This window comes from Moschus berezovskii, chromosome 16, assembly GCF_049115385.1.
Source record: "Moschus berezovskii isolate FMDL1 chromosome 16, NW_MosBer_1.0, whole genome shotgun sequence".
In the NCBI taxonomy this organism is placed as follows: domain Eukaryota; kingdom Metazoa; phylum Chordata; class Mammalia; order Artiodactyla; family Moschidae; genus Moschus; species Moschus berezovskii.
In genome coordinates, this window is record NC_142475.1 from 55308583 (window position 1) to 55336177 (window position 27595).

At 46.3% G+C, this 27595-nt stretch overlaps 1 protein-coding gene across 2 annotated transcripts in view; it reads left to right on the forward strand.

Annotated features, from left to right (window-relative positions):
- Positions 1–27595, forward strand: part of FAM135B (family with sequence similarity 135 member B) — a 161219-nt gene that overhangs the window by 36260 nt on the left and 97364 nt on the right. For both annotated transcript variants that reach the window (XM_088844612.1, XM_055432024.2), the window contains exon 2: positions 2189–2268. In XM_088844612.1, coding sequence (XP_088700738.1) covers positions 2189–2268 — 80 coding nt within the window. The remainder of the gene's footprint in view (positions 1–2188; positions 2269–27595) is intronic.

The following is a 27595-nucleotide window of genomic DNA, read 5'->3' on the forward strand; positions in this document are numbered from 1 at the left end:
GCATCAGTCCTTCCAATGAATATTCAGGACTGATTTCCTTTAGTATGGACTGGTTGGATCTCCTTGCAGTCCAAGGGACTCTCAAGAGTCTTCTCCAACACCACAGTTCAAAAGCATTAATTCTTCAGTGCTCAGCTTTCTTTATAGTCCAACTGTCACATTCATACATGACTCCTGGAAAAACCACAGCCTTGACTAGATAGACCTTTGTTGACAAAGTAATGTCTCTGCTTTTTAATAAGAAGCAGCCTAGCAGGACAGAAAAATTTTGACAATAGTAGTTCTGTACTAGCCAAGCAGCACAGGAAAAACTGTGGCTTGACCTCCACCCACAGCAGCAAAGGCCAAGTGGGATCCTAGATGTCCACCATTGCCAGGCTGTAACAAGCACCTTCCCCCATCTCCCCCAGCCAGAGAAGGTCTCAAGTAGGGAGCTAGGTTTTCCCTGCCAGCAGGCAGCGATGAGAACTAGAACTCCACCTGGCCTGGTTTAAACAGAGACCATATGGGGAGCCTGGACCTGTAGCCCCACACAGCAGTCAGAGATCACCCAGGAGATCCTTGACAAAGTTTCAAAAGTAATTCTATAAGACCTTTCCAATAAACGGTCCTGAAGCAACTGGACACCCATAGGCCCCAATAAGACAAAACAGAAACTTAGCTTATCTCATTCGTCAAGTAAAAATGACCTCAAAGTGGTTCATAGACCTCATTGAAAAATAGAAAGCTTTTAGGAAAACAAAATAGAGGAAAGTTTTGGGATCTAAAACTAAGCAGAGAGTTTTTAAACTTGACACAAAACACATTACCCATAAAAAATGGTGAATTCAGCTTCCTCGAGATTAAAAACCTTTGTCCTTTAAATGTGCTATAGAGAGGAATGACAGATGAATTACAGTGAGAGGTTTGTGAGGCAAAAGAAAATACAGAAAACCCACCACATGACTTTCCTTGGACCTCGAGATTCCTAGACTGTTTGCTTTCTTCTTCACCTTTGAGAATCTCCTTTTGTTTGTTTTTCTGCACACTGTCTAGAACTTTTGGCTATGGTTAGTGAGAATAGGGAAAAATATGTCTACTCCATATTTCCTGGAGGCAAAAGTTATGACAGATCTTTTTCTTTCTTTTGGGGCTTCCCTGGTGGCTCAGAGGGTAAAGAATCTGCCTGCAATGCAGGAGACCCCATTTTACAGATACAAAACAAGCTCAGAGAAGGTGTGTGATGTCCTCAGAGTCACACAGCTCTCACATGGTGTCACCCAAGCTGCACGAGTGCAGTGCCTGTGCTATCTGCTCTCAGTCTCCTTGGATCACCGTGTACACGTGAACGCGTCAACAGGGACCTTCTCTGACTGTATTCACAGTGCAACAGACTCAGTAGCAGAATAGCTCCCACCTGTGAGTTCAGTGAGCCATGAGAAACTGATGTGTGTTAATGGTCTATTTTACTTCTATTTCAGTTTGTTTTATTCAGTCTTTTACCCAATGGGTTTGAAAATAGTGGAAGGGGAGGCCAATGATGAGGCCAGACATGTTCTTGCAAATGAAAGGATCATTAATTGTGAGGCACAGAACTTCAAAACGTGCTTCTGCACATGTGGCAGAAGAGGACAAATAAGAGTCTCCTGACAGCATGGGAACCTGCTGGACATTCTGCAATGACCGAATCTAGAAATGGGGGTGACGTGATAAAACCCAAAGCACAGAAATACATTGGTGACATTGTTTGCCAATACCCCCAGGATTAGCAGCTCAGCTGCTGTGTTTCTAAAGGAAATATTTGTGTTGCAATGTGATAGCAGTTCAGTTCGTGTATGGATTGTCCATCATGCATGCAAATCCTATTTTGTGTAAAATGGACTTTTTCACCTAAAGAAAAGCCATCTCTCATAACGTACCTGTGGCATATGACTTATCGCTGCCTTCTTTCCATTTCTGTTACCACCAGCCTTTTCTGTGTCTCATGGATCCTCAGATGTACTCAACCTCCTGTCTCCATCTTGGCCTATCTCATCCCTCCCTGACAGTGCTGGCAAAATAAATCTCTGTCTGATGCTAGACGATCATGCATGCCATCCAGAAACTAGCCTGTTGCCTACAGTCTTCAGGATTAAGTCTAGGTGTTTTTAGAAGCAGGCAATAATAAGAAGTCCGATATTCAGCAGCCTGTCCTCTGTTCTTTTCTTAGGTATTATCAGATCCGAGTGACCTTGAAGGTGTCCTCAAGGATCCCCCACAGACTGAGCGCCTCCATCGTTGGGCAGACAGGTGAGCAGGAGGGTAACAGTGGGCACTTGCTGCCCCCTGGTGAGCCTTCGTTAATCACTGTAAACCAGGGCTTAGCAGGGTGCGTAGAGGCACTCAGTGAGCCACTTGATTGGTGAGTAAGTGGATTTTGGAAATGTAGACCCCGTGCTGCTTTGGCCCTGTGTTGTTGCAAGGGGACCTGGCTAAAAGAAAACAAAACACTCTCCTAGGAGCAGCTGGTATCAGGATAATCCTGTCTGTGAGTGCATGCTCAGTTGCTCAGGTGTGTCTGACTCTGTGACTCCATGGACCGCAGCCTGCCAGGCTCCTCTGTCCGTGGAATGTTCTGAGCAAGAATACTGGAGTGGGTTACCATTTCCTCCTCTAGGGGATCTTCCTGACCCGGGGATCGAACCCGAGTCTCTTGGGTCTCCTGCATTGGCAGGTGGACTCTTTACCACTGAGACACCTGTTAAGCCCCAAACCTGGCTGTAGAGGTTGGCTAAAATCAAGTCAGGGAGGAAGAGGATGGGAAACGGCATCTAGCTGGTAGGAAAGGAGCCTGTGGTCAAAGAGGAGTTAAAACTCAGCTCAGTGTACAGGACTGAGTCGGTAGGCAGGTGTGCTAGCATTTTCTGTGCACAGTAAGGAGTCAAATGCAATCCTCCTTGGGAAGAAGGGTTGCCAAGGACAACCCAGGTCCTAACCTTGGGGCGTTAGTAAGGCATCCCAGGCTAGCAGCAGGTTCAGTGTGACAGCATCGAGTCAGGGATACAAAGCTTATTACATAAAAAGTAAAGCTAGACATCAAGATCATATTCTGGCAGAAGGATCTGCATTAGTAAGTTTGGGAGAGTGTACAGATGAACCAGACCTTAAGAAGAAGGAGACATACTTTGGAATGGAAGACAGAGAAGGTAAGGAGACAAAAAGAACCGTGTAAAAGCTGCTTAACTTTCACTCTACAAGGTAGCCAAGAATATTGTAGAAATCAAATTCAGTAAGGTCAGAAGTTCTGGTCATTCACAGCTACATTTCCAAAAATTCATTTTGGGTTGCCCTGGCAATTATATTACCCCATTGTTGACAGTGATGTTATGGAGAGTAGAATTCTATACAGTTGAATGACTGCAAAGTTAGTGCAGATGTGGTGGTCTGTTTAGCTCCTCCTTGGGGGAGGTGTGGGAGGTGCAGGGTAGAGGGAGCTTACATGGACCATGCAAGGGACAAGCCAGGGAGGCTGATGGTTTATGGGCAACAGGCTGGCTGGGGCCTGTGATCCAGAAAGAGAAAGACCCTGGAGACCGCTGGCTTCTCTCCTGACTGCATAGAGCTAAGCAGTAAGTAGTAGTCAAGCCCCCACATTTCCAAGGAGGTCCTTCTCCACTTTTCACTCCTCCTTTCTCCAGGGAATAAGTCAGGCGTCTGAGCCTGGAGGCCACCCCATCTCCTGTGTCCTGTTGCTCATTCAGCATGCCGGCAGGCTCCCACAGTGTCGTGCCTCCCCCCGCCCCCAGCTTCTGCCAGAAGAAGGTTCATGGAGTTGACTGAGGAATTAGAACCGTTTGAACGCTGATGTTGCATGAACTAGTCATGTGATCCCAGGCCTTGACAACTTGAGCTTCATTTCCTCAACTGAAACATGAGGATGAATATCTGCCCTCTGCAGGGCTTTGTCTTACACATTATATGTCTTTTTTTGTTTGTTTGAGCCCTGTCTTTTCTTCTCGGTGAGCCTGGCCAGAGGTTTGCGCATTTTGTTTACCCTTTCAAAGAACCAGATCTTGGTCTTACTGATTTTTTAAAAATCTCTATTTTATTTATTTCCTCTCTGAGTTTTATTATCTACTTTCTTCTGCTAACTTTTGGTTCTCTTTGTTCTTCTTTTTCTAATTCTTTTAGGTGGTGGGTTAGGTTGTTTGAGATCTTTCTTCTTTCTTAAGTAAGGCCTATATTGCTGTGAATGTCCCTCTAAGAGCTGCTTTTGCTGTATCCCATTGATTTTGTATGGTTGTGAATCTTAGAGATTATAAATGTAAAGGGCATTTTACATGTTATAGAGGTTATTAAAGGAAATGTCCCAGGTTAGAAACAAAACCTTTTTCAAAAATTATTATTAATTACAGGATAATTGCTTTAAAATAGAAATAGGAAAAACTCATTGTGTCTAGCGAGGCAGAATTCGGGAGTGGTATAAGCTGCACATTCCAAAATTTCCAGGTTCAATTCCTGCTTCTGACACTTCTCAGCCTTCTGGATTTCAGTTCAGTTCAGTTCAGTTCAGTCGCTCAGTCGTGTCTGACTCTTTGCAACCCCAGAATCACAGCATGCCAGGCCTCCCTGTCCATCACCAACTCCCGGAGTTCACTCAAACTCATGTCCATCGAGTTGGTGATGCCATCCAGCCATCTCATGCTCTGTTGTCCCCGTCTCCTCCCACCCCCAATCCCTCCCAACATCAGAGTCTTTTACAGTGAGTCAACTCTTTGCATGAGGTGGCTAAAGTATTGGAGTTTCAGCTTGAACATCAGTCCTTCTATGAACTGCTGCTGCTGCTGCTGCTAAGTCACTTCAGTCGTGTCCGACTCTGTGTGACCCCATAGACGGAAGCCCACCAGGCTCCCCCGTCCCTGGGATTCTCCAGGCAAGAACACTGGAGTGTGTTGCCATTTCCTTCTCCAATGTGTGAAAGTGAAAAGTGAAAGTGAAGTCGCTCAGTCGTGTCTAACCCTTAGCAACCCCACGGACTGCAGCCTACCAGGCTCCTCCGTCCATGGGATTTTCTAGGCAAGAGTACTGGAGTGGCTTGCCATTGCCTTCTCCCTTCTGTGAACACCCAGGACTGATTTCCTTTAAAATGGACTGGTTGGATCTCCTTGCAGTCCAAGGGACTCTCAAGACTCTTCTCCAACACCACAGTTCAAAAGCATCAATTCTTCGGCACTCAGCTTTTTTCACAGTCCAACTCTCATATCCATACATGACCACGGAAAAAACCATAGCCTTGACTAGATGGACCTTTGTTGGCAAAGTAATGTCTCTGCTTTTTAATATGCTATCTAGGTTGGTCATAACTTTCCTTCCAAGGAGTAAGCGTCTTTTAATTTCATGGCTGCAGTCAGCATCTGCAGTGATTTTGGAGCCCAAGAAAACAAAGTCTGACACTGTTTCCACTGTTTCCCCATCTATTTCCCATGAAGTGATGGAACCAGATGCCATGATCTAGCAACGTTATTTCACCTATTTGGTTTCTTGGAGTCTTCACCTATAAAGTTGGGCTGGTAGGAGGTCCCTAGCTCATAGGTTTGTGTTAAGGTTTGAATGAATCATGCAGGGAAATGGCTAGAATGGTCTTGGCCCATAGCAAGCTCACAGTAACCACCAGCAGCAGTAAGTGGCGCTATCACACGGTCAGTGGTGGTTTACTTACTGCATCTGCCGCACACTGGTGTTGGTGGAGCGCATCCCTGGGGGTGAGAAGATGCTTTCCTGCTCTGGAGCCACCCAGTCTTCAGGGGGAGACAGAAGTGTCTGTAATTAATACAGTAGAGGTGGAGGCTGAGATGGGAGTTTTGCCTCCCAAGGCCCAGCCAGATGACACAAAAGCGCCAGGAAGCCGTGAACCCGATGCTGTTCACACGGAAGACGCTGCCTCAGAAAGTAAGGGGCAGAATTATACATGCTTGTTCTCTTTGAAAATATGTTCCTTCTCTGGTAGCCATGTGATATGGAAATGTGCTTTAATTATGCAGGTGATTTAGATTCTGCTCCTCTGGATGGGACTTCCTTTCTCATTGGGTTTTCCAAGGTCGGTGTTTATGATTTCATTTTGTGAATAATAAAAAATAGTAACTTCCCCTGGGAAATGTAGTCATAACTGATACACTACAATGTTTCTTTTTTCAATACTTTCTAAAAAGGTGACTTGGGAAAAGTTGCTCAGGTAAATGGATGGCTCCTTCTTGTCTGAGTTAGCAGCATATCTTGTGGAATAGACTCAGGACAGTCTCTGAGCTTGCACCAGGTAAGAGTTATCCTCCCCAGGCCTTCTGGAAAGACCCCCACATTACAGCAGGGACACGTGTGTGAAGAGGTGAACACACCCCAGCGGAGACAGTGCGTTTCTCTGTTCATGGCACTGGGTGCAGGGCAGCAAGGGAGCTTGTTTTCTGTGTATGTGGATGTGTGGATGGTTTGGGTTTAGTGGTCAGTACGATTCTAAAGGCCACTGGATCTTGGTCATCACCAAAAATATAAAAGTATAAACTGCAGGTGATCCTCTAATGCTTCACTGAAGTCAGGATAGCTCTGGCTCTTCCAAACCTTTCCAGATTCCTCCTATAAGCCAAACTCCTAAGCGTTGAGAGATACCGAGATGAATGATGCCGAATAAAAACATGAGGGTTACAGTATTCCAGGAAGAGAAACCAGAAGTAAGATTTTTTTTTTTTTCTAGTGTGATTCTGCTTGATTTGAAGGCTTGCATTTTGTGGGTTTCACAGATTTGTTTTCTGAGTTCAAGGTTACAGGTAATTGTCTGCATCTGTGAATGAATGTTATGTATACTTACCCTTGGCTGTTTCCTTTCACCCAAGCGATGCTATTTAATACGTTTTGCAACCCTTCCTACCTGGAGATGTCAAAAAATATTACTTTCTCTTAGGGAGATGATCAATTAAGTCATATACGGAGGAGGGACACTGCTTAAACTTACCGAGGCTGTGTTAAGTGGTTCGGCACAAACAGACATCTGCTAGTCACTGCTTATCAAAGCAAGAGAAAGGATGAGCAGTAAATTGTAGAAGCGTGAAAAAATTGCCATGATTAGTTTTAGTAATGTTTTGAGAGGTAATTTACATTTTCATTAAGTGAAAGCTTTTAAGAGTTTCACCATGTAAGGGATGGGGAGAGACATTTATTCTTCAAATGAATCAAACTAATTTCTTTTCAGGGCCCATTAAAGTGCAGCTAAATATCAAATATGCCTGTTTTCATAGAGAGTATTAATCAGGTAAAAACGCCCCAGCTCCTAGGCTCTGAGTGCCCTCCTCGGGTCAGAGGAGAACGCTGCTCAAGAAGGCTGTCAAGAAGGACATGTCTGGAGGAGTCTAGACCTGAAGGATGTTGTCACCTCTGCTCCTCACAAAAGTCATCTCGGAAACCCTGAAGCCAGGCCCCCTCACCTTGGGCTCCCAGTGTAGACCATGAATCTGCTCAGCCAGCTGGTTCAGTGATCAGCTCCCTGGGGTTCCAAGCCAGAATTGTCCGTCTTTGTCCTTGAGATCAAATCTTAAAGTCTGCTTAACCTCCAAGGTCCCTCTTTGGGAAGCTTCCTTCAGTCTCTTGTATCCTGGTTCATCCCTCTCTGCTTCGACTTAATGGGCTTCCCAGGTGGCTCAGTAAGTGATAAGGAATCTGCCTGTCAGTGTAGGAGGTACAGGTTCAATCCCTGGGTCAGGGAGATCCCCTGGAGGAGGAAATGGCAAACCCCTCCATTATTCTTGCCTGGAAAATTTAATGCACTGAGGAGCTTGGGCTGCAGTCTACCGGGGTTGCAAAGTTGGACACAACTGAGCGACCGAACACACACACACACACACACACTGCTTGTAATGCCTGTCCCTTTCTCCCTCACCTTCCACCCCTCTAGCCCACTCGGCTGCAGAAAGGGTTTGCGCTGCTTCTCTGCGGTGACCCCTGTCCCTGAGAGAATCACTCAGTCCCTGTCTGAGCGTCCTCACTGCCTGTACACACGCGGCGTGTGTCCCTCCCCGTCTCGTGCGATTCTCCCGCCCCTTTGCTCTTGGGACCTGCATTTGGGACTCTGCGTTGGAGGACCAGCCCCAGGCTACCAGGAGCACGCTGTCCGAGATCTGAACTTGCCTGGGAGTTTGAAGCCCAACGTCCCCCATCCCCACCCCCAGCCCTTGCTGCGAGCCTGTGATTATCGGCACACGCGTGTGGAGGCGCGCTCCTGTTGGGGGATGGGACAGGATGAGATGCAGCCCCCCCTCCAGAGTCCCCTGCAGGAGCAGGCTGGCACTCCCTTCTCGGGGACATTTGTTGAGATGCGCTTCTGCCTGCCTCCCGCTTTCCCTACCCTGGGTCCCTGCTTCCCCAATCTCATGGGACACATGTGTGCTAAACCACCTGCACACAGGTCCTTGTCTGCATCTGCTCTTTATCATCTGTCCCCTGAAACCACTAGAAGTGGTACAGCCGTGCCTTATCATATGGGAGGCAGGGTGTGGAGTCAGCCAAACCCGCGTTCCCCTGCGTTCCCGGTGACCTTGTGCCAGCAGCCGCTGTAGAAATGGCCCTGGAGGACCATTTGGGGCATCGGTGAAAGAACTGTGTGGGTATTTAATGGACTTCCTGTCGCCTGGGAGCCTGCGTGTACACCCACACATCAGAACATGACGTCCTCGGTCACCTTTGTACCACACTTATCAGGAGGAGTCCCGTAATCTATCTGCCCCACATTTAATGAGCTTCCAGCGGAGATATTTACACAGCATGAGACCCCGGCTCCCAGAGCCGGCTGTGTGTGGCACAGTTAACATGGAGCTGGGTGGCTGAGGCTGCTTTCCTGGCGCTCTAGGACTGGGGCGGGGAACCGAGGGGCGAGTGACAGCCACCAGAGTGACGGGGGGGGGGGGCTTTGACCTCAAGGCAGCCTCCCTGTGAATTCTTGATTGCTATCTTCCTGAGCCTGTCTGCTCTGAGCACACCTGATTCCAGGTCCAGGTCCTCAGTGCAAAGCTCTCTGTGTGCAGAAAGTGAGCAGAGTCCTGCCACCAGGTCTGCACAGCCTCAGCTGCCCGGGTGCCTCCCTCCCTGCTGAACAAGGCTCCAGGGCCCCCTGCCCACCCACCCCCGCCCCCTGCTCAGGCAGCAGCACGACCAGGGTGACCCTGCATCTGCATAGGGACACCTTGCACCTGGGAACCATGTTTCAGGGAAACACACCTGGAGAGAAAGGCGAGGGAGAGGGCAGGGCCCCTGAAGCGTAAGCCAGAGAAGATTCACATGCATCAGATACACAGGCCTGTTGCTGATGGAAGAGAGAGCAGTCTTTATCTCTAGACCCCGCACACAGGCTAGAGATGCAGGTGGCTGCATCCCACGCACCCTGTGTGACCTTGGATTCGGTTCTAACCTCCCTGTGCCTCATTTTCCTTCTCTATAAAATGGCAACAGTAATAATATTAATAACAGTAACTTCTTCACGGGGTTGTGAGCATTTAAAATAGTAATACATGTAAGTACTTCGAGGGGATCCTGCTGTCCTAAACCCTCAGTAAATGCTGGCTATTTTTAGTTTTATTACAAAAGCAGGAATCAGCAGACTTGGGTGAAATTTACACGGACTGAAATGTTAGTCCTGATGGATTTTGCGGTTTATTCAGTGCCTGTTTCTCTGCGGCCTCCTATGTGTCAAGGACTGTTTCTAGAGCTCTTGTGCCTCCAGATGCTCAGCTCCTGATGCTATTATCTGCAGAAGCAGTGAACGTCTCATCTCTGGAGGCTTCATGCAAAAGTTTTCACATGGCAGGAGACAGTGACTAAAGAAAAGAACATTGCTTGATAGTGTACATATATATATGCAGAGTCATTCCAGTCTTTTTTATTTTTATTTATTTATTTTTAAAATATTTATTTATTTGGCTGTGCCAGTCTTAGTTGCAGCATGTGGGATCTAGTTCCCTGACAAGGGATAGAACCCCATTCCCCTGCATCAGGAGCTCAGAGTGTTAGCCACTGGGCCACCAAGAAAGCCCCCAGTCTTTTCTAAAATAAAGGGGCATTATTATTATTATCATTATGTACTTATAGAAATAAATTAATCCTCAGTGTGGAAGTTGATGCTTATGTTTACACACCACAGTCCTGGTACCATGTTGCTTCTTTATTCAGTTCTGGCTCCCTGGTGCCTGCTGGAGTGCCTGGGACACAGTTGGCGTAACAGGTATGCTTATTGTGCTAGTGAATAAAGACCAGAGAGCAGAGCTTGGGTTTTAATGAAGGGAACAGGGAGGCTGAATTCCATGCAATTAAAAAAGTAATAATAAGTTTTTGAAGCCTCAGTGAACAGGTTGTTTTGAAAGGAAGCATTTCAGTGGAAAGGATGCTGTTTCGAGTTCTCGATGGTCAAGCAGTTTAAAAAAAAAAAGCCAATGATTATTTAGAAAGCCCCAAAGTATGCAGCAGAGGCTGGATAACTTCTTTCTGACTCAGCCAAGTGATGCCCGAGGGTCTGAGAATGGACCAGGGATGTGGAATTCGGAGTAAGGACGAGGGGGTGTCCAGGAGGGGGCGGCGGGGGTGGGGTGGCACAGGACCTCTCGAACCACTGCAGTCTCTCCCAGTGCGGCCCAGGGACCTCCTCTCACAGGATCCCCTAGGGACTCGCGAGCAGTCAGCTTCTTGATCCATCCTGCCCCGCCTCCTAAGTCAGACTGTCAGAGTGAGACGAGCTGATACGTGGGTAAAATGCTGAAGAGGAAATTCACAGGGGGACACACAAGAGCAGAACCTTAGAATTCCATAATTGCAGCTAAGGAGTTGACGCTAACGATGGATAATTGGATGATTTAGTCTTCTCCCTTTGGTGACTTACAGTTACAAGAAGAGATGCTGAAGTCTTAACACCTTAATGTAAAAGACAGGTCCCTGAGGATGGGCCCAAGCCGCAGAGGGTCTTTATTTCCCATCTGCTGACAGGTGTGCTTTAATCCATTTCCTCTGGAGAATAATGCGATCATGAAATGAAAAGGAATATTTTCTGCTGAGCTGGCTGAGGCTGATACACAAGTGGAATAGTAACTGCCATACACTGCAGAAAGCCTGCTTCTCTTCGGTCCAAACTCTCCTAAATGTCTACCCTGACTCGGGCATAAGCTCTCTTTTTACCATGATGAATGATTAAGTCGATCCTGTAAATGGGCTTCCGAGATGACACAGTGGTAAGGAATATGCCTGCTGATGCTAGAGATGCAAGAGATGAGGGTTCGATCCCTGAGTCGGGAAGATTCCCTGGAGGAGGGACATGGCAACCACTCCAGTATTCTTGCTTGGAGAATCCCATGGGCAGAGGAGCCTGGTGGGCTACAGTCCATAGGGTTGCAAAGAGAAGGACGCCCCTGAGCACACATACATGTCTCGTCAATATTCTCACGTGTAGAACGAGGGAATCTGTAGCCCCGTTTACATGTGGATTTCTTTTTAATTCAAGGGAGCACACAGAGGAAGGGTCAGATGCATCGGAACCTCTGGAGTAGAAGGAGGAGGAACATACTTAATGGTACAGCTCCTCTGCTGGAGTTTTGGCACTCTCCACGCGGAGCCCCAGAGCCATTTTGAAATCCCCATCCAGGCTCACTCTAGCCTTTTATAGTGTGCCTTTGATTCATGGTGCTATTTCTGTGCACCCAGTAAAAAAAAAAAAAATATATATATATATATATATCAGGAAAATGTTCCTTGAGGCTCCACGCAGAGCAAAATTCCTCGACAGGTGCCTGGCGATTTGAATAAGATCCATTTGAAAGCAGAGTGAGGTTGTCCTGGAGAGGGGGTTACTGGATCAGGCTTTCCCACACATGGGCTCTCCATGCTTCTGTCTAATAAGCCTTTATTTCATGACAACCCAAGATAAGAGGATGGATTGATGTTAGAACTGCTTAGGCAGGAAAATGAACAGAAAATGCCTGTCTTACCTTTTCATATCTGTAGGATATTTGGACAGTTACAGAAACAGGGTTTCCTGTTTTGTCTTGGTAGCTACTTGTGACGATCATAGGAAAGGCTGTGAGGAACACGTGACCTCTAAAGGGCATAGCCTTTTACTCAGAATGTTCCTGAAGGAAAAGCTTGTTTTTCTTTACTCCATAATTTTTTTTTTCTGTAATAATACATCCACTTTAAGTAGATGGTGATTTTCTAAAAGACTACTTGGCTTGACTCTAGACAGATTCTCAGGGAAACTTGGAAATCTAAATGCACAAAGCCGTCCAGCCTAGAATTAAAAAAAAAAATACTGATGTATAGCCAATGCGGGAGACCCAGGTTCGATCCCTGGGTCAGGAAGATCCCCTGGAGAAGGAAATGGTAACCCACTCCAGTATTCTTGCCTGGAGAATCCCATGGATGGAGAAGCCTGGTAGGCTACAGTCCACGGGGTCGCAAAGAGTCGGACACGACTGAGCGATTAAACAGAACAGAACAGAACAGCTAACTTGCAGTTGTTAATTTCTGCTGTTCAGCCAAATGGTTCAGTTAGACATATGCAGTACAGGCATTCTTTTCCCACGCTGTTTTCCAGTCTGGCCTATCGCAGGATACAGAACATAGTTCCCCTGCTGTGTGCTGGGACCTTGCTATTTATGCATCCTGTAGATCGTGGTTTGCATCTGCTCATCTCAGACTCCCCATCACCCCTCCCCCTGGGTGCCCACAAGTCTGTTCTCTGGGTCTGGGGTCCGTTTCTGTTTAGGAGGTACGTTCGTTTGTATCACATTTTAGATCCCACATGTAAGTGGTATCACATGGTGTCTGTCTCTCTCCTTCTGACTGTTTTCACTTAGCAAGTAAAGTAGTGATAATCTCTAAGTCCATCCATACTGCTGCAAATCAGCCCGAGAATTTTTCCATCCAAGTCCATTGCAGCGATTTCTCTCCATCCCTCTCAGACTCACCTCACTTACAACCATTGCCAAAGGTTGGCCTGCATCACCTTCACGTAGAAGCCAGGGTAATGTATTTTACAGACAATTCAGATTACATCAGGCCTCTACTCAAAGTCTGCTAATGATGGTGATGATGATGATTATGACCCAGAATGCTTACGGTGTGCTGGACACTGTTCTGTTCTTTGCATGTATTGCATTTTCTCACTTCTCACAACTCTACCGGGTAGGTGTTATTCTTATCGCCACTTTACAGATGAAGATACTCATGGGAACAGCTGGGAAGAGGTGGGTTCAGGATCCCATCCAAGAAGTCTGGATCTTAACTACCGCATCACACTGCTTCCTGCAGACCTGGGAACAAAATACAAAGTCCTAAGAAGGCAATGGCAAGCCACTCCAGTACTCTTACCTAGAAAATCCCATGGACGGAGGAGCCTGGTAGGCTGCAGTCCATGGGGTCTCTATGTGTCTGACATGACTGAGCGACTTCACTTTCACTTTTCACTTTCACACATTGGAGAAGGAAATGGCAACCCACTCCAGTGTTCTTGCCTGGAGAATCCCAGGGAAGGGGGAGCCTGGTGGGCTGCCGTCTATGGGGTCACACAGAGTCGGACACGACTGAAGTGACTTAGCAGCAGCAGCAGCAGCAGGTCCTGGTGGCCCCATATGGTCTGGTCCTCGACTTTGCCCTTAAACTCATCTTTTGCTCTCTTTCCATCATGCTTCAGTTCAGTTCAGTTCAGTTCAGTCACTCAGTCATGTCCGATTTGCGACCCCATGAATCACAGCACGCCAGGCCAGTCTTCCTTAAATATCAAGCTCATTCCCAACTCAGAGCTCTGAGCTTTGGGGGGTCCCTCCCCCTGGAAGTTGGTCTTTCCTTTCCCAGTCTTACCCTGGTTTGCTTTCTCAGTGCATTCAGGTCAGGTCTCTGCTCAAATGTCACCTCCTCAGAGAGGCTTCTTGCTCATTTTTTTTTTTAGTAGATTAACTGTTGTAACTTAATTTCTTATTGTGCTTTATTTTTCTTCAGACTACTTCAACTAGTTTTATTACATATTTATTGTCTGTGTCTCCTCTACAATTTAATAATAATGCTACTTTTCAGTAAATCATCATGGAGTGTTTTCTATGTGCCAGGAAATAGAATGCTTCAAATGTATTTAGTATTTATGGGTATGGATGTACTTTATAATCACACTTTTCCTAAGTGATAAGTTACATGAATAGGCCCTGTTTTATGAAAGAGGAAATTTGGATGTGGGGCGCTTAAGGACTGGCTCAAGGTCCCCCAGGTAGTGGTTCGTGCAGCCGGGATTCAATCCCAGTGAGTCAGACTCCAGAGCCTGGCGGGTCCTGTGTGTTGCCTGCTCCACCCTCAGTGCTGATGGCAAGACTTGTGCTGAGCATCCCCTGGAGGAAGATGTCAGCTGTGCTGATGTGTGGTCTTGCTACCCAGCTGGTCCAGAAGGATGAAGCAGAACTACTCCTTGGACCACGTTTCCATGCCCACCTCCACATGGCATCAAATTTCAAGTCCTGCCCCTTGAGATTTTCTCTTCTTTCCCGTGTCTCTTGGGTCCCTTCCAAGCTCACAGACCCCATTCTGGTCATGCCCAGTTTTTTTTCCTCATCTCAGGCTTCTCCCAGCTTCGCTCCCTTCATACTTCAGCCCTCATTACTCCCATAGATCCTTCAGTAGCAAAGTCAGACCTTCAGGGACTGCCCTGCCATTGCCGCATGGGTGTGCTCTTAGGATGCTGTATGTGCGTGCACACTACATCGCTTCAGTCCTGTCCGACTCTTTGTGGTGCTAAGGACTGAAGCCTACCAGGCTCCTCTGTCCATGGGGTTCCCCAGGCAAGAATACTGGAGTGGGTTGCCACGCCCTTCTCCAGGGGATCTTCCTGACCCAGGGATTGAATTCGCTTCTCTTATGTCGCTTGAATGAGACAGGCGGTTCTTTACCACTAGCGCCACCTGAGAAGCACCACCCAGAATACTGAGCATGTTATCCCAATTTTACTGTTTAGATATTTTCAGCGTTTTTTAAAAAGACGCAATGAGCCAAATGTTCGTCATTATTTTAATGAGTATTTATGCCTGGAAGACCTATTGAAGAGCACAAAATAGTGGTTACAGTCTATTTGGGCTCAAATCCTGGTTCCCCGTCTTTGAAAGAGTGAAGCAAGTGCCTGGTGCCTCGTTTCCACATATGAAGCCAACAGCAAACCAGAACGTCTCTCATAGGCTCCCCTTGAAGGTTCGGTTAGGGGATGCTCATCCCCTCCAAGCAGCGCAGTGTTCAGGTGTCAGCTCCGTTCCTCCTCCTGTTCTCTCTCCCATATTTCAGCTGTGCGCCCCTGCAGAACTGACTTGGCAGGGACATCCATCTTTCATCTGGCCCGGTATGCACAGATCTGACATGTGACACCATGCCCACAGGCTCCTCCTCGTAGCATCGTTGCGAGGGGCAAAGTGATTCAGTGTATCTGCATGAAAGTGAAAGTCACTCGGTCGTGTCCTACTCTTTGCAACCCTATGGTCCCTGGAATTCTCTATACAGTCCATAGAATTCTCCAGGCCAGAATACTGGAGTGGGTAGCCTTTCCCTTCTCCAGGGGATCTTCCCAACCCAGGGATAAATCCCAGGTCTCCCGCATTGCAGGTGGATTCTTTACCAGCTGAGCTACCAGGGAAGCCTAAGAATACTGGAGTGGGTAGCCTATCCCTTCTCCAGTGGATCTTCCTGATCCAAGAATCAAACCGGGGTCTCCTCCATTGCAGGCTCTTTACCAGCTGAGCCACCAGGGAAGCGGGGTGGCCTTAACTTCCTGAGGAGGCAAACATGCCCTGGTCCTCCGGTCCCCAGACGGGGAATCTGCATCACGCTGTTTGAATACGTGCTCTATTTTTGGCTGAAGGAAGTGACTCCTCTTTTCTCTCTTCCACTGGAAGTAGTGTAAATAGAGACTGACTTCACAGACATAGCTTTCTCCAAACAACTGTATGGGCGCGCTCTCCAAAACCCTTTCTTCCCTCTCCACCTGATGCCATATTATTCCTCTAGTCTGAGGAATTTAGATCGGTGGTTCTCACCCACTCTGTTTGTGAGCTGTGCTTTTGAGTCTAGCCTTTGACATTGGTTTGCAGGGTGTGTTGTGGTCGCTGTCAAAATTTAATTTTAATAACCCATAAGATGTCTCTTTTTACCTTTAGGGTGGTACACTTTCCCCACTCCAAATTAAGTGTGCCATATTCCTTTCAACTTCTGTTTTTTCAGTATTTATGACATTATAACTGAATAGTCGCTTGAGCAGTTCTTTTCCCCCTTTACCCTAGTATAAGTCTTAGGCGGACAGAGACTCGCTTGCTGACACCACTCACACACCTGCTATCACACCTTTGTGACTCAGTGCGGATATGTTGAGTCAGTGGACTGATGGATGGATGAAAGGATAAGTAGATGAATGCCAAGAATTCACATCACTTCCAGACCTCATTGAAAGATGCTTTCCCTTTCATCTAAATCCTCTTTGAAAGCTTCACCTGAGCACGTTCTCCAGTATTGATTGCCTTGGTTTAGAGCAGTTCAGGTCGATATTATTAAAGTTTAAAACATGGTAAAAGTCATGACTCCTGAAAATGAATGTTCTTGTTTATCTTCATTGAAGTAAATGTACTTTGCCTCAGCCTTCTGAAATATGTGCCAATGGATGACCCATATTTTCATGGATTGGTAGCAATGACAGTAATGAATTTCTATTGATTTTGCAACTGAATATAGCAGGCACTGTGCTAGGTGTTTCATAAATATGATTTTATCAATCCTCATAACAATCTTTGGAGAGAAGTTATCTCTGTTTCCATTTTCAAAGGAGGAAACATCTCAAAGATTTTATAAATCAGTAGAATCAAGGAGTAGGGCATTTCTGAATCATTGCCACAGTTGGAGTGTTAATTTTCTTTGAAGTGGATAACTTGACTTCTATTTTTATTATTTTTATTAATGGTAAAATGAGAAGGAAATTTTTAAAAAAAATATTAAAAAGCAAATAGGTGTAAGTATTTATACATTTTTTCAAGCCAAAAATGTATATTTTTAAAATTTCACATTCAATAAAAGTCATCAAAAGAAGATAGATTTCCTAGGTCTATTTGAGCAAAAAGAACCTATTTTTTGCAGAAGATTTAATGTATGAGATTATTAAATTAGGCAGTTCTACATCAGGTAATATCACAATATTCAGAGAAATGGCCTGTGTTATGTGAGCTTGTAATCACAGGTTTGACAATGTTTAGGGCGATTAAGGAACATTTTCTGGGGAAGGAGATGGTGTCAGAAGTGGGCGTGGTCTCCAGGGAAGTGGGTGTGGTCTCCAGGGAAGGGAAGTGCCACACCAAGGGGAAGGAATGGCAGGGGCAAAGGTGATGTGGTGACAAGGAGGGTGGCATTCAACCGTGGCTGCAGGAAAATGAACTAGGGAGCCTGGAAGGTGATGAGGCTAAACAGAGGCAGGTGGGCTTTGAGGACTATATTAGGGGGAAAAATCTTTCCCTTTATCGTAAAAGGAATGGAAAGATACCGAAAGGTTTGAAGCAGAGGAGCAGTTTGGTTCTATTTGCATATCGAAAATACACTTCTTTGGAAACATTATGAAGCTTTGGAACCAGAGACAAGTTGAGCAGACTGAAGGTAATTGAACTGTCCAGGTGAGAGGCCAGCTAAGAGTGGGCAGGTTCGTTGGTGGTTAGGATAGAGAGAAGTGAGCATTCAATGAGGATCACACTGGGAAGGCCAGGGAGATGGTGACTCTCAGATTTCTCATTCACACGACAAGTTGGCTCATAGAGCCATTTACTAAAATAAGGAATGCCGATGAGCAACAGGTAGTTTAACCTTATTTTTTCTCCCCCCTCTAGTTGGGGTTTGCAGAATCTACTTGGGAACATGTTAAGTATGTGGTGCCTTTGAAAATACAAACAGAAGATCACAACTAGGCAACTGGCCTTAGAGGTCTTGAATGTTGAGAAGTCTGGGTGATTAATAGATGCATAGATTTCATCGGCTGGCTATGTGCTACATTTTATGTATAGGACTTAGACAACGCGTGAAACAGGTAAATGTAGTTCAGTCACAGGGCTTATCTTCTGTTGGAAGAGAAGACAGTCAATATGCCTCCAATGGTACTGTAAGCTATGGGGTAACACCAACTACCATAAGGGAGGTAGGGAACTGATGCTGAGGATGGCAGAGAAGCGGCCGTGATGAGGCAGAGGAAAGTGACCCAAGCATCAGGAGGAGACTGGTGGGACTTGATCTCACCGAGACAATGGGAAGAGAGTATTTTAAGGAGGAAGAGTTGACCGACTTTGCAGAATGCTTCTGAGGATTGAAGAACGATGTGCAATAGAAGTTTCCTGAAAATCTTGCAGGCAGGTAGAGCATTCATCACCTTGATAGGAGTTCTTTGGGCAGTGAGAAGGGTCCAGAAACTATATTCGGGACAGGGGGAGGCACTGAAGTGTGAGTAAAATGATGAAGAAATGGAGACAGCCAGTTGGGGCATTCTTTGAGTAAGTGTCACTGCCAAGGCATGGAGGCAGACAGAGAGGTTGCCAGAAGGGCTGTGAGTTTTTGCTATTGTTTGTATTTTATTTCTAGTGAGAGAAAGTTGACTTCACTTGAAAATCATTGGGAAGGATCTAGTCTGGGAGAAGTTAAATCCGTAAAATAAAGTAGGGAAGGTCATTGAAACTCTCTAGTCATTAAAGGTTTACTTTTCTTAGTCCCAGTCCAATGGCTGCTGAGATGAACTGCAGGATGACTGAATCCCAAGAAATGCATGCAGACGTGTAAATAAACAGTTAGGAGCTAATGTGTGATCATGGGGCTTCTCAGGTGGCACTAGTGGTAAAGAACCCACCTGTCAATGCAGGAGACATAAGAAATGCAGGTTTGATCCCTGGGTTGGGAAGATCCCCTGGAGGAGGTCATGGCAACATGCTCCAGTATTCTTGCCTGGAGAAAACCCATGGACAGAGGAGCCTGGTGGGCTACAGTCCACAGGGTCCAAAAGAGTTGGACAGGACTGATGTACCTGAGCATGTGTGATCATTGGGCATGTGCTGCTATGGTGGCCCAGCCTTGGGGGAGGACGTCCAGCAGTGAGCTTCCCCCACCACACCCTGACCCCAGGTCATGCCAGCTAGGTGATTGTGGTCATGGCACACATCAGCGGGTTTGCACTATCCCCTCTGCGCCAGGGTGGAGATGTTGAGAAAAATGAGCCTGAGAAAAGAGGCCATCTGGTAATTGAATCTAAAGCTTCAATAATTAATTCCGAGGCTCTAGGCCTAGGCGTGCATTGATTTTGGAGCCAACTGGCTAAGCGTTGGCTGACACCCAGCCAGGTGCTGCTGGTCACCTGGATGCTGTTTATAGAATTTTGGATGCTGTTTTGGATGCTGTTTATAGAATTTGCTCAGACACAAAGGCACTAAAGCATCCTTGGAAATAGTCCTTTGGTGCCCCACTGAGCATCGAGGGAGGGCACTGTGGGACGGGAGGAAGGCCCTGGACTTGGAGGTTGAATTCTGGGTCCTGATACTAGTTCTGCCATTGGGCTGGGTCTGCCATCTTCTTGAGCCTCCCAGTTCCTTTCTGAAATGGATTTACAGAACTATGTTATTTTCTCTTTGCTCTTAGTCCCCATATTTATGTGTAGATTCTCGTCTGTGAAATGGGTTTGTAGAACTATATGCTTTCCTTTTAGCTATTAGTCCCCACGTTGACGTGTGGATTCTCGGACTTAGCATAGTGACTCAGGATGAAAAAAGGAAACTTCGCCTTCCTCAATGAGGATTCAGTCTACCTTTGGGGGTAGCCAGGCAAATGCTCTACCTGAATGTGGGTGAGAATGAGGTGATGCCAAGTTGAATGAAATAGAAGGTGGGATATGCACAGCAAAGGTGTGAATGTGGAAGGGTAAAGTATATTGTTAATACAAATAATGACACCAGTCACCGTCTTATTTAACTTTCACCATAACACTTTAGAAGAAGAGATTTTCATGATTAGTTTACACATGACGAACATTAGGCTTAAAAAACAAAAATAATTTGCAGGTGGGTGTATAATTGGAAAAACTGAAAAATGCTAATTTGGAAAGATGCATGCACATCTGTGTTCATAGCAGTACTATTTACGACAGCCAAGATACGGAAGCAACCTGTGTTCCTCCACAAATGAATGGATGAAGGAAAAAAATATATATATATAGAATGGAATATTATTCAGTCATATAAAAGAATGAAATTCTGCCGTTAGCAGCAATGTGGATGGACCTAGGGAATATTATGCTCAGTGAAATTTGTCAGACAGAAGAAAACAAATACTCTATGATATCGCTTATGTGGAGTCTAAAATAATGATACACACAAATGTATATAGCAAAACAGAAAGTGACTCACATATAGAAGAAGGAAGGGAAGTGGGAAGGGAGGAGGGGCAAGATACGGTGTCCAATTAACATATGTAAACTACTATGTATAAAATAAATAACATATACCATAGCACAAGGAATTATACCCATGATCTTATAATAACCTGTAATGGAGTATATACTATATACTACTGGAGGAGGGAGTAGCAACCCACTCCAGTATTCTTGCCTGGGAAATCCCATGGACAGAGGAGCCTGGCAAGCTATAGTCCATGGGGCCGCAAAGAGTTGGACACAACTTAATAGCAAAACAAACAACAGGTATATGCTATAGTTCAATACATTTTTTAAAGAAATTTTTTTTTTTTAAAAAAAGGCAAGTGAATGGAGAGTATGAACTTGAATGCAGATCTGATTTCAGAGCCTGGGCTGCTTGTAACTACACAGAAAGTGAAAATCTCCACGAAGAGATGACATTTGCGAAGAGACACAGGGTTTTGAGATGAGATCCAGGCTATCAATTCATTTGAAAGAGAGTAGTTTTGTGCCTTTTATGCCATGCTCCTTCCTAGAGGCCTAGCGCCTGGGGTATCTAGTGATGGAGAAGCTTTGAGCTGGAGAGAGGAGAGCTAGCCCTGGGGTCATCTCCAGTCACACATAGAGTCTGCTTCTGTTTTCTCGCACAGACGGGGGCTCTTGGTGCCAATGCACAGCTGAAAGAAAAGATGCTGATGAACAGAAGCTGCAAGACCATCTGTGTCCTGGAGGACAGGCTCTCAGGTGTCTCTGGGCTGACACTGAGTTTAGAAGGAAAAGGAGTGAGGCAACAGCCTGAGAAATCGAGAAGGAAAATGCCTCTAGCTGTAGGACCTGGTCTCAACAGGGAGGCTGGGCTGACCCCCACACGGTATGGGGATGCTGTGCTCATGTTAACCAGGGGCTGTGTTCAGCAATGCATCTGGTAGGAGCAGTTGTCAGAGCAGCCACTGCCCTCCAGTTTCTAAGCTGCCCCTTCCCTGGCCGGTTAGCCTGGCCCCTCGCCCAGACCCTTGCATCCCTGTAGCCCGTAGCCCATGAATAAAGGCTTTGTGTCTGGCACAGCAGATGGCCTGCAGGACACTGCTCACCACCGTGCCTGGAGTGCATTGTGATCAGTTGGTGCCTGTCCAATGGACAGGGTCCATTGCCCTAACACATGGGAGGCAGGGGTCTAAGCACGGAGGATGAGGCCCTGGAGGAGAGTCCAGGTGAGAATGGCCTTGACTGGGCGGTTCAGTTCAGTTCCATCTCTCAGTCATGTCTGTCTCTTTGCGACCCCAGGGACTGCAGCACATCAGGCTTCCCTGTCCATCACCAGCTCCCGGAGCTTGCTCAAACTCATGTCCATCGAGTCGGTGATGCCATCCAACCACCTCATCTTCTGTCATCCCTTTCTTCTCCTGCCTTCAATCTTTCCCAGCATCAGGGTCTTTTCCCAGTGAATCAGTTCTTCGTATGAGGTGGCCAAAGTGTTAGAGTTTCAGCTTCAGCATCTGTCCTTCCAAAGAATATTCAGGACTGATCTCCTTTAGGATGGACTGGTTGGATCTCCTTGCAGTTCAAGGGACTGTCAGGAGTCTTCTCCAGCACCACAGTTCAAAAGCATCAATTCTTTGGTGATCAGTTTCTTTATAGTACAACTCTCACATCCATACATGACTTGGGGGTAGCTCCACTCATTCACAGCTTAGGCGGGGCACAGTGGTGGGTTCAACCCTTGGAAAGAGTTGGGGCCCGAGGCTTCAGAGAGCTTTCTGGACTGGTCAATCTTGGCCCCGCCGAGCCCTGGAGCTGGTCTTTTGGAGAGAACTTCAATGTCTATGGAAGAGAAAGGCAGAGTGACCACCCATTCTTATCTACTGAGTAGTGCCTCCAGGGACGCCCTGATATTTTCCTAGTAAGTCTCACCTGCCCCCTCCATCCATGGTCTCCCATCAAGGACCAGGTCACCTTGGGCTGGCAAAGGGCTCTGCGCTCCTTGGAACACGCCAGGACCATGGCTGGGCGGGGACGCTGCAGCTCTTACAAATATTTGATTAGCTGCAATTGTGCTATACTTAGTTCTCCTTGTGAAGCATATGGCTGAGACAGATGGCTCGGTCAAGACTGAAGCACATAAACGGGGCTCTTTGCCTCCCATTTGCTGGATCTCCTGATGACTTTTTACCGGAATGGGATTCAGAGTTAGAAGAGGGAGCTTTGCTTCTACTCTTCTCAGAAAACCCCAGGCTGTATGTTTCCGACAGACTTAGTGCCGGCTGTTTGTAAGGGAGCAGGGTAGGTGTGGGTGACAGGTCATCATGAGGACAGAGCAGGACACAGAGCCAGCTTCCGGGACCCAGCTGCTGGAGCCCAGATCCAGTTCATGCCCACAAATGTTTATGAAACACGGCTGCCAAGTTCTCAGGAATCGGATGCCTCAGCCTTGGTCAGTCATGCGTTTTATAAATATTTGCCCAACCTGGACATCAGGAAAAGAGTTGCCCCTGTGCTGAATAAACCCTTACCTGGACTGCAAGCCTCCAAAGTGGTCATTTAAGGCCAGTTCCGGCATAGTAAATAATTTAGATTTTATTTCAAGTGCAGTGGGGGTTGATGAAGTCTGGTTGAGATTTTACATTAATCAACAAAAGAGTAGTAATAGTGGAAGTCGAAATAAAGTTTTCCATGTTGTCTGTTGAGAGCAAATTATGAAGTGACCCAGAATGGGTTCACCAGAACCACATTCTGAATGCACACCCACAGGATCTGTGCAAGATTGGATACGAGGCTGAGGGAGGAAGAGGAATCGATGAAGAGTTAGTAGGAAGTGTTTTGCTCTTTGTGGTTAAGTTTTTGGGTAAGGGACACATGCGGGAAACACAACCAACCGAAGGCTCTGTATTGGATTATGTGAGTTTACGGTGTGGATTTGGCATTGGAGGAGTAATGTCAAGTGAGCAAGGGCTCAGGTCTGCTCAAGAGAGCGATGGAGCTGGAGTCAGACATTTGAGGGCCCTGAGCTTGTAGGTGGCATATTGTGTTGTCTTGTACTGTTTAATCGCTAAGTCGTGTCTGACTCTTTGGGGACCCATGGACTGCAGCACACCAGCTCCTCTGTCCTCCACCATCTCCTGGAGTTGTCTCAAACTAAGTCCATTGGGTTGGTGATGCTATCTTACCATCTCATCCTCTGCCATCCACTTCTTTTGCCTTCAGTCTTTCCCAGCGTCAGGGTCTTTTCCAATGAGTGGCATATAAAATCTTGAAAACAGTAAGACCTGGAGGGAGGTTTACAACCCAGAGACAGGAGGGGCAGGAGAAGAAGGAGACTCCTAGGGGGAGTTGGGAGATGAGAGGGAAAGCATGAACTTAGCTACTTTAAGTCAACAGGCAAGGGGGTGAAAAAAGGAGTCTATGTCTGTCCTCCCTGTTGAGTCAGATCTTTATTGTCATCTTTGTGAAGGAACTAAGGCTGGGAGAGCTAACATCTCACTGAAGGACTCCCAGCAAGTCTGTCTTTCCAGGCAACACCCACTGCCCTGGTCCAAGCCCACTCCCTTCCCAGCATCAGGAAACAGTTGAGGGGACTTCCCTGATGGTCCAGTGGTTAAGACTCCACATCTCCAATGCAGGGGACGTGGGTTTGATCCCTGGTCAGGGAGCTAAGATCTCATGAGCCTCACAGCCAAAAAAAGCCAAGAACAGTTCAGATATTATGAAATGCAATGAGACATTTGTCCATCTGATTTTAATAAAGATCCAAACGAAAAAGAAACAATTAAGGATTTACCTTCCACTACCCCAAGAGTTCTGCTAGAAGCTGCTGGAATTCCCTTCTGGATAATGTTTCATCGTCGTATCAGCAACACCCTCCTCCCCCATCCAGTGGTGTATTCACTGCCATTTCTCCCAGGGTGGTTAGTTGCTCAGTCATGTCCCACCCTTGAGACCCCATGGACTGTGGTCCACAAGGCTCCTCTGTCCTTAGGCTTCTCCAGGCAAGAATACTGGAGGGGGTTGCCATTTCCTTCTCCAGGGGATCTTCCCAACCCAGGGATCAAACCCAGGTCTCCTGCACTGCAGAATCTTTACCGACTGAGTTACCAGCAAAGCCCTGCCTTCTCTCTGAGTACTGTTAACATGACTGTATGCACAGTAACCTGGGTATTCAACCCTCCCTACCCTTGAGCGCCCATCCCCCATCACAGGGTGAGGAAACCCAGTTGCAGACCAGGTACATTCCTGTTAACAGATGTGTGAGCTTCACATGACAGAGGCCCGAGAAAATCCGCATCTTGGAACTCTTTCCATTTCTTGTCTTTACAAAAGCGAGAGGGAAAAGGCCGTGGACTGGGCTCTAATTAGAACACAAATGGAAACACCTGAGACGGCAGAGGGTTAGGATGGATCAGAAGGAAGCCCAGCAGGGAAACCACTGGGTGATTGGAGTGTGTTAGAGGTGACCCGCTGGTCTTTTACTTCTGAAATTACATAGCAACACACGTTATTGGCTAATAAAGTGTTATCAAGTGCTGGCCTTTCTGGGCTCATTCTAATAGGTAGGTGACAAGGGTTTATAATTAAGTCATTAAGCCCACTCAGTGTTGATGGGAGGATGCTCATGGCTAAATTACATCAGCAGCCCTTTTTCATTTTCAGGAATTTAAGGGTATTTTTTTTTTTCCCTGCATTCTTTAGTTTGGTTGCTCTTCTTCTGCAGGGATGGATTTCTGTCAGGCCACGATCTCTGCTTTGAAACTTGAGTTTTCTTGCAGACTAAGATAGGAGTCAAGTGTCCTGGGAACTGAGCTACCCTCAACGTAGGGAACCTTCCGAAAGCCATCCCTATTCATCCCTGCCCTCATTAATAACTAATTGATTGATGGATTTGGTGAATATTTGTTTGGGTATAATACTCAAGCCCTGCTGTTCCTTCATGCTAGGACTTCAGTTCTTTTTCTGCAAAACAGAAGTGAGTAATGTGATGGAATTTTGTGATGGAGTAACACAAGTGCGATGAGAGAAAAAAGAAGTTGGAAAATATTGCATTAGACATCGCAGACCACTCCTTATTGTTGGTGTGCCATGACCAGTGACTGGCGTTATGTCTAGCATTGCCTGTCGGGTCATTTAGTTACCTAGTTAATGAGTAAACAAGCTCAGAAATGAAAGAATGAAAAGAAGCACACAATTTGGAATCGCCATGGCATTTGCTGCTGAGGATGTGAGGGCAGGAGGAGAAGGGGCTGACAGAGGATGAGACGGTTGGATGGCATCATCGCCTCAATGGACATGAGTTTGAGCAAACTCTGTGTGTGTTAGTTGCTCAGTCGTGTCTGACTCTTTGCGAACCTGTGGACTGTATAGCCCACCAGGCTCCTCTGTCCATGGGATTTTCTAAGCAAAATTACTGAACTGTGTTGCCATTTCCTTCTCCAGGGTATCTTCCTGACCCAGGGATCAAACCCAAGTCACCTGCAATGAAAGCAGATTCTTTACCTTCTGAGCTACGAGGGAAATAGTGGGGAAAAAAAACTGGGAAATAGTGAAGGATAGGGAAGCCTGGCGTGCTGCAGAGTTGGACACACTTAGTGACTGAACAACAGCAACAGTTTAACATAACCCTATGATCCTGAGTTCCCTCACAAAGGAAGTGAAGAACTCTTATCCTCAAGGTCAAGTGAGAATATTTCTTATTCTCTGGAGAAATAGTGACCATTTGCTTCAGGTGGCTTTTTTCTTCTACCTATTCTTTGAAACAGTTAGATACAATAATGAAGCTTGACTTCAAGGTGACTTTCTGTCCTTCCTGTTCCTAGAAATGGCCAGCAAATAATCTAATATAAAGAGTCATCATCCTCGTTAGCTTCATAATACCAGGAAATCTGTTGGGTTTTGAGAATTTCACAGTTAAACACACCCTTCTTTAATCCTCATCTCATCTGGACCTGACACTGTCAAATAAGCAGGGCATGACTTTTGCCACATTTAAGCTCCTGTTTACTCTCCTGCCTGAGGCCACACAGCGAGAAAGTAGCAGGGGAGAGTCTAGAACATCTCTGTTTGCTTTGCTGAAGGAGAGCCTGCTCTAAACCATACAAAATTCAAGGTCATGACCTTGAGTTGTTCATAATCTGACTTGGCTTTTATGACTTCCCTGAATTCTAATGTTCTGGAAAGTTTTCCCACGTGAGTGTGTCCTGGGTTACAAGAAATATTATGATAACTTCTTAGCATCTTTGTTTTCAAATAGCCTAGACCTCACCCAGACATCTTCAGGCCTGGAAGGTTGGAAGGGTTTCCCCCAGAGTTTTGACTGCTTAGCACAGACCTGATTCTCTGAGTGGCTCCTATGTGCAGGCAGAGTCGTGGCCGTCTGCTTTGAATGGGAGAGGGAGTTCAGGCCACAAGTCAATGCCCTTGAGAGCATCCTGGCTTGGACTCTGGGACAGAGGGTCTATGCCAGATCAGCAGCACCTGTGCTTTGTAATCTGTGCTCTCGGAGTCATGTGGGGCTGGAGGGAGATGTCTGCAGAGGGAAGGTGGTTGTTTGAGTTGTAGGCATTTAGAGGCACAAAAATATACAAAGTATTGATATCACTCATTTTGGGGGAAAAGAAACAGCAGAACCCAGAAGTGTTTTACTCTTTCTTTCTGGTTTGAAGTTCCAGATTGAACTATTTGAAATGCATTCTTTGGACAGTGGGAGTCACTGGAAAGCTCCTCTCCTTCATCTACCTGCTCTCTTGTTTCTACTCGTCTCCCCTTCCTTCTGTTCCCTTCTCTTGATCCACCCACCTTCTTTCCATCAGTCTTGTTTCCTCTCAAAGTTCTAAGTCTCCTTTTATATCCTCATCCATGATATCGATCCTGACATGTAAAAAATAAGACGCATATTTGGGAAGACTCTAAGCTACATCTTCTCATTGGATCAGTGGTCTGGTCACCAAATATGCAAAAAGCAGTCTAAAGATAATCTCTAGGTCTATCCATGTTGCTGCAAAGGCATCATTTCATTCTTTTTTATGGCTGAGAAATATTCCATTGTGGCTCCTCTGGTGGTTCAGAGGCAGAGAATCCACCTGCAATGCTGGGTTTGATCCCTGGCTCAGGGAGATTACCTGGAGGAGGAAATGGCAACCTCATCTAATATTGTTGGTGGGAAAATCCCATGGACAGAGGAACCTG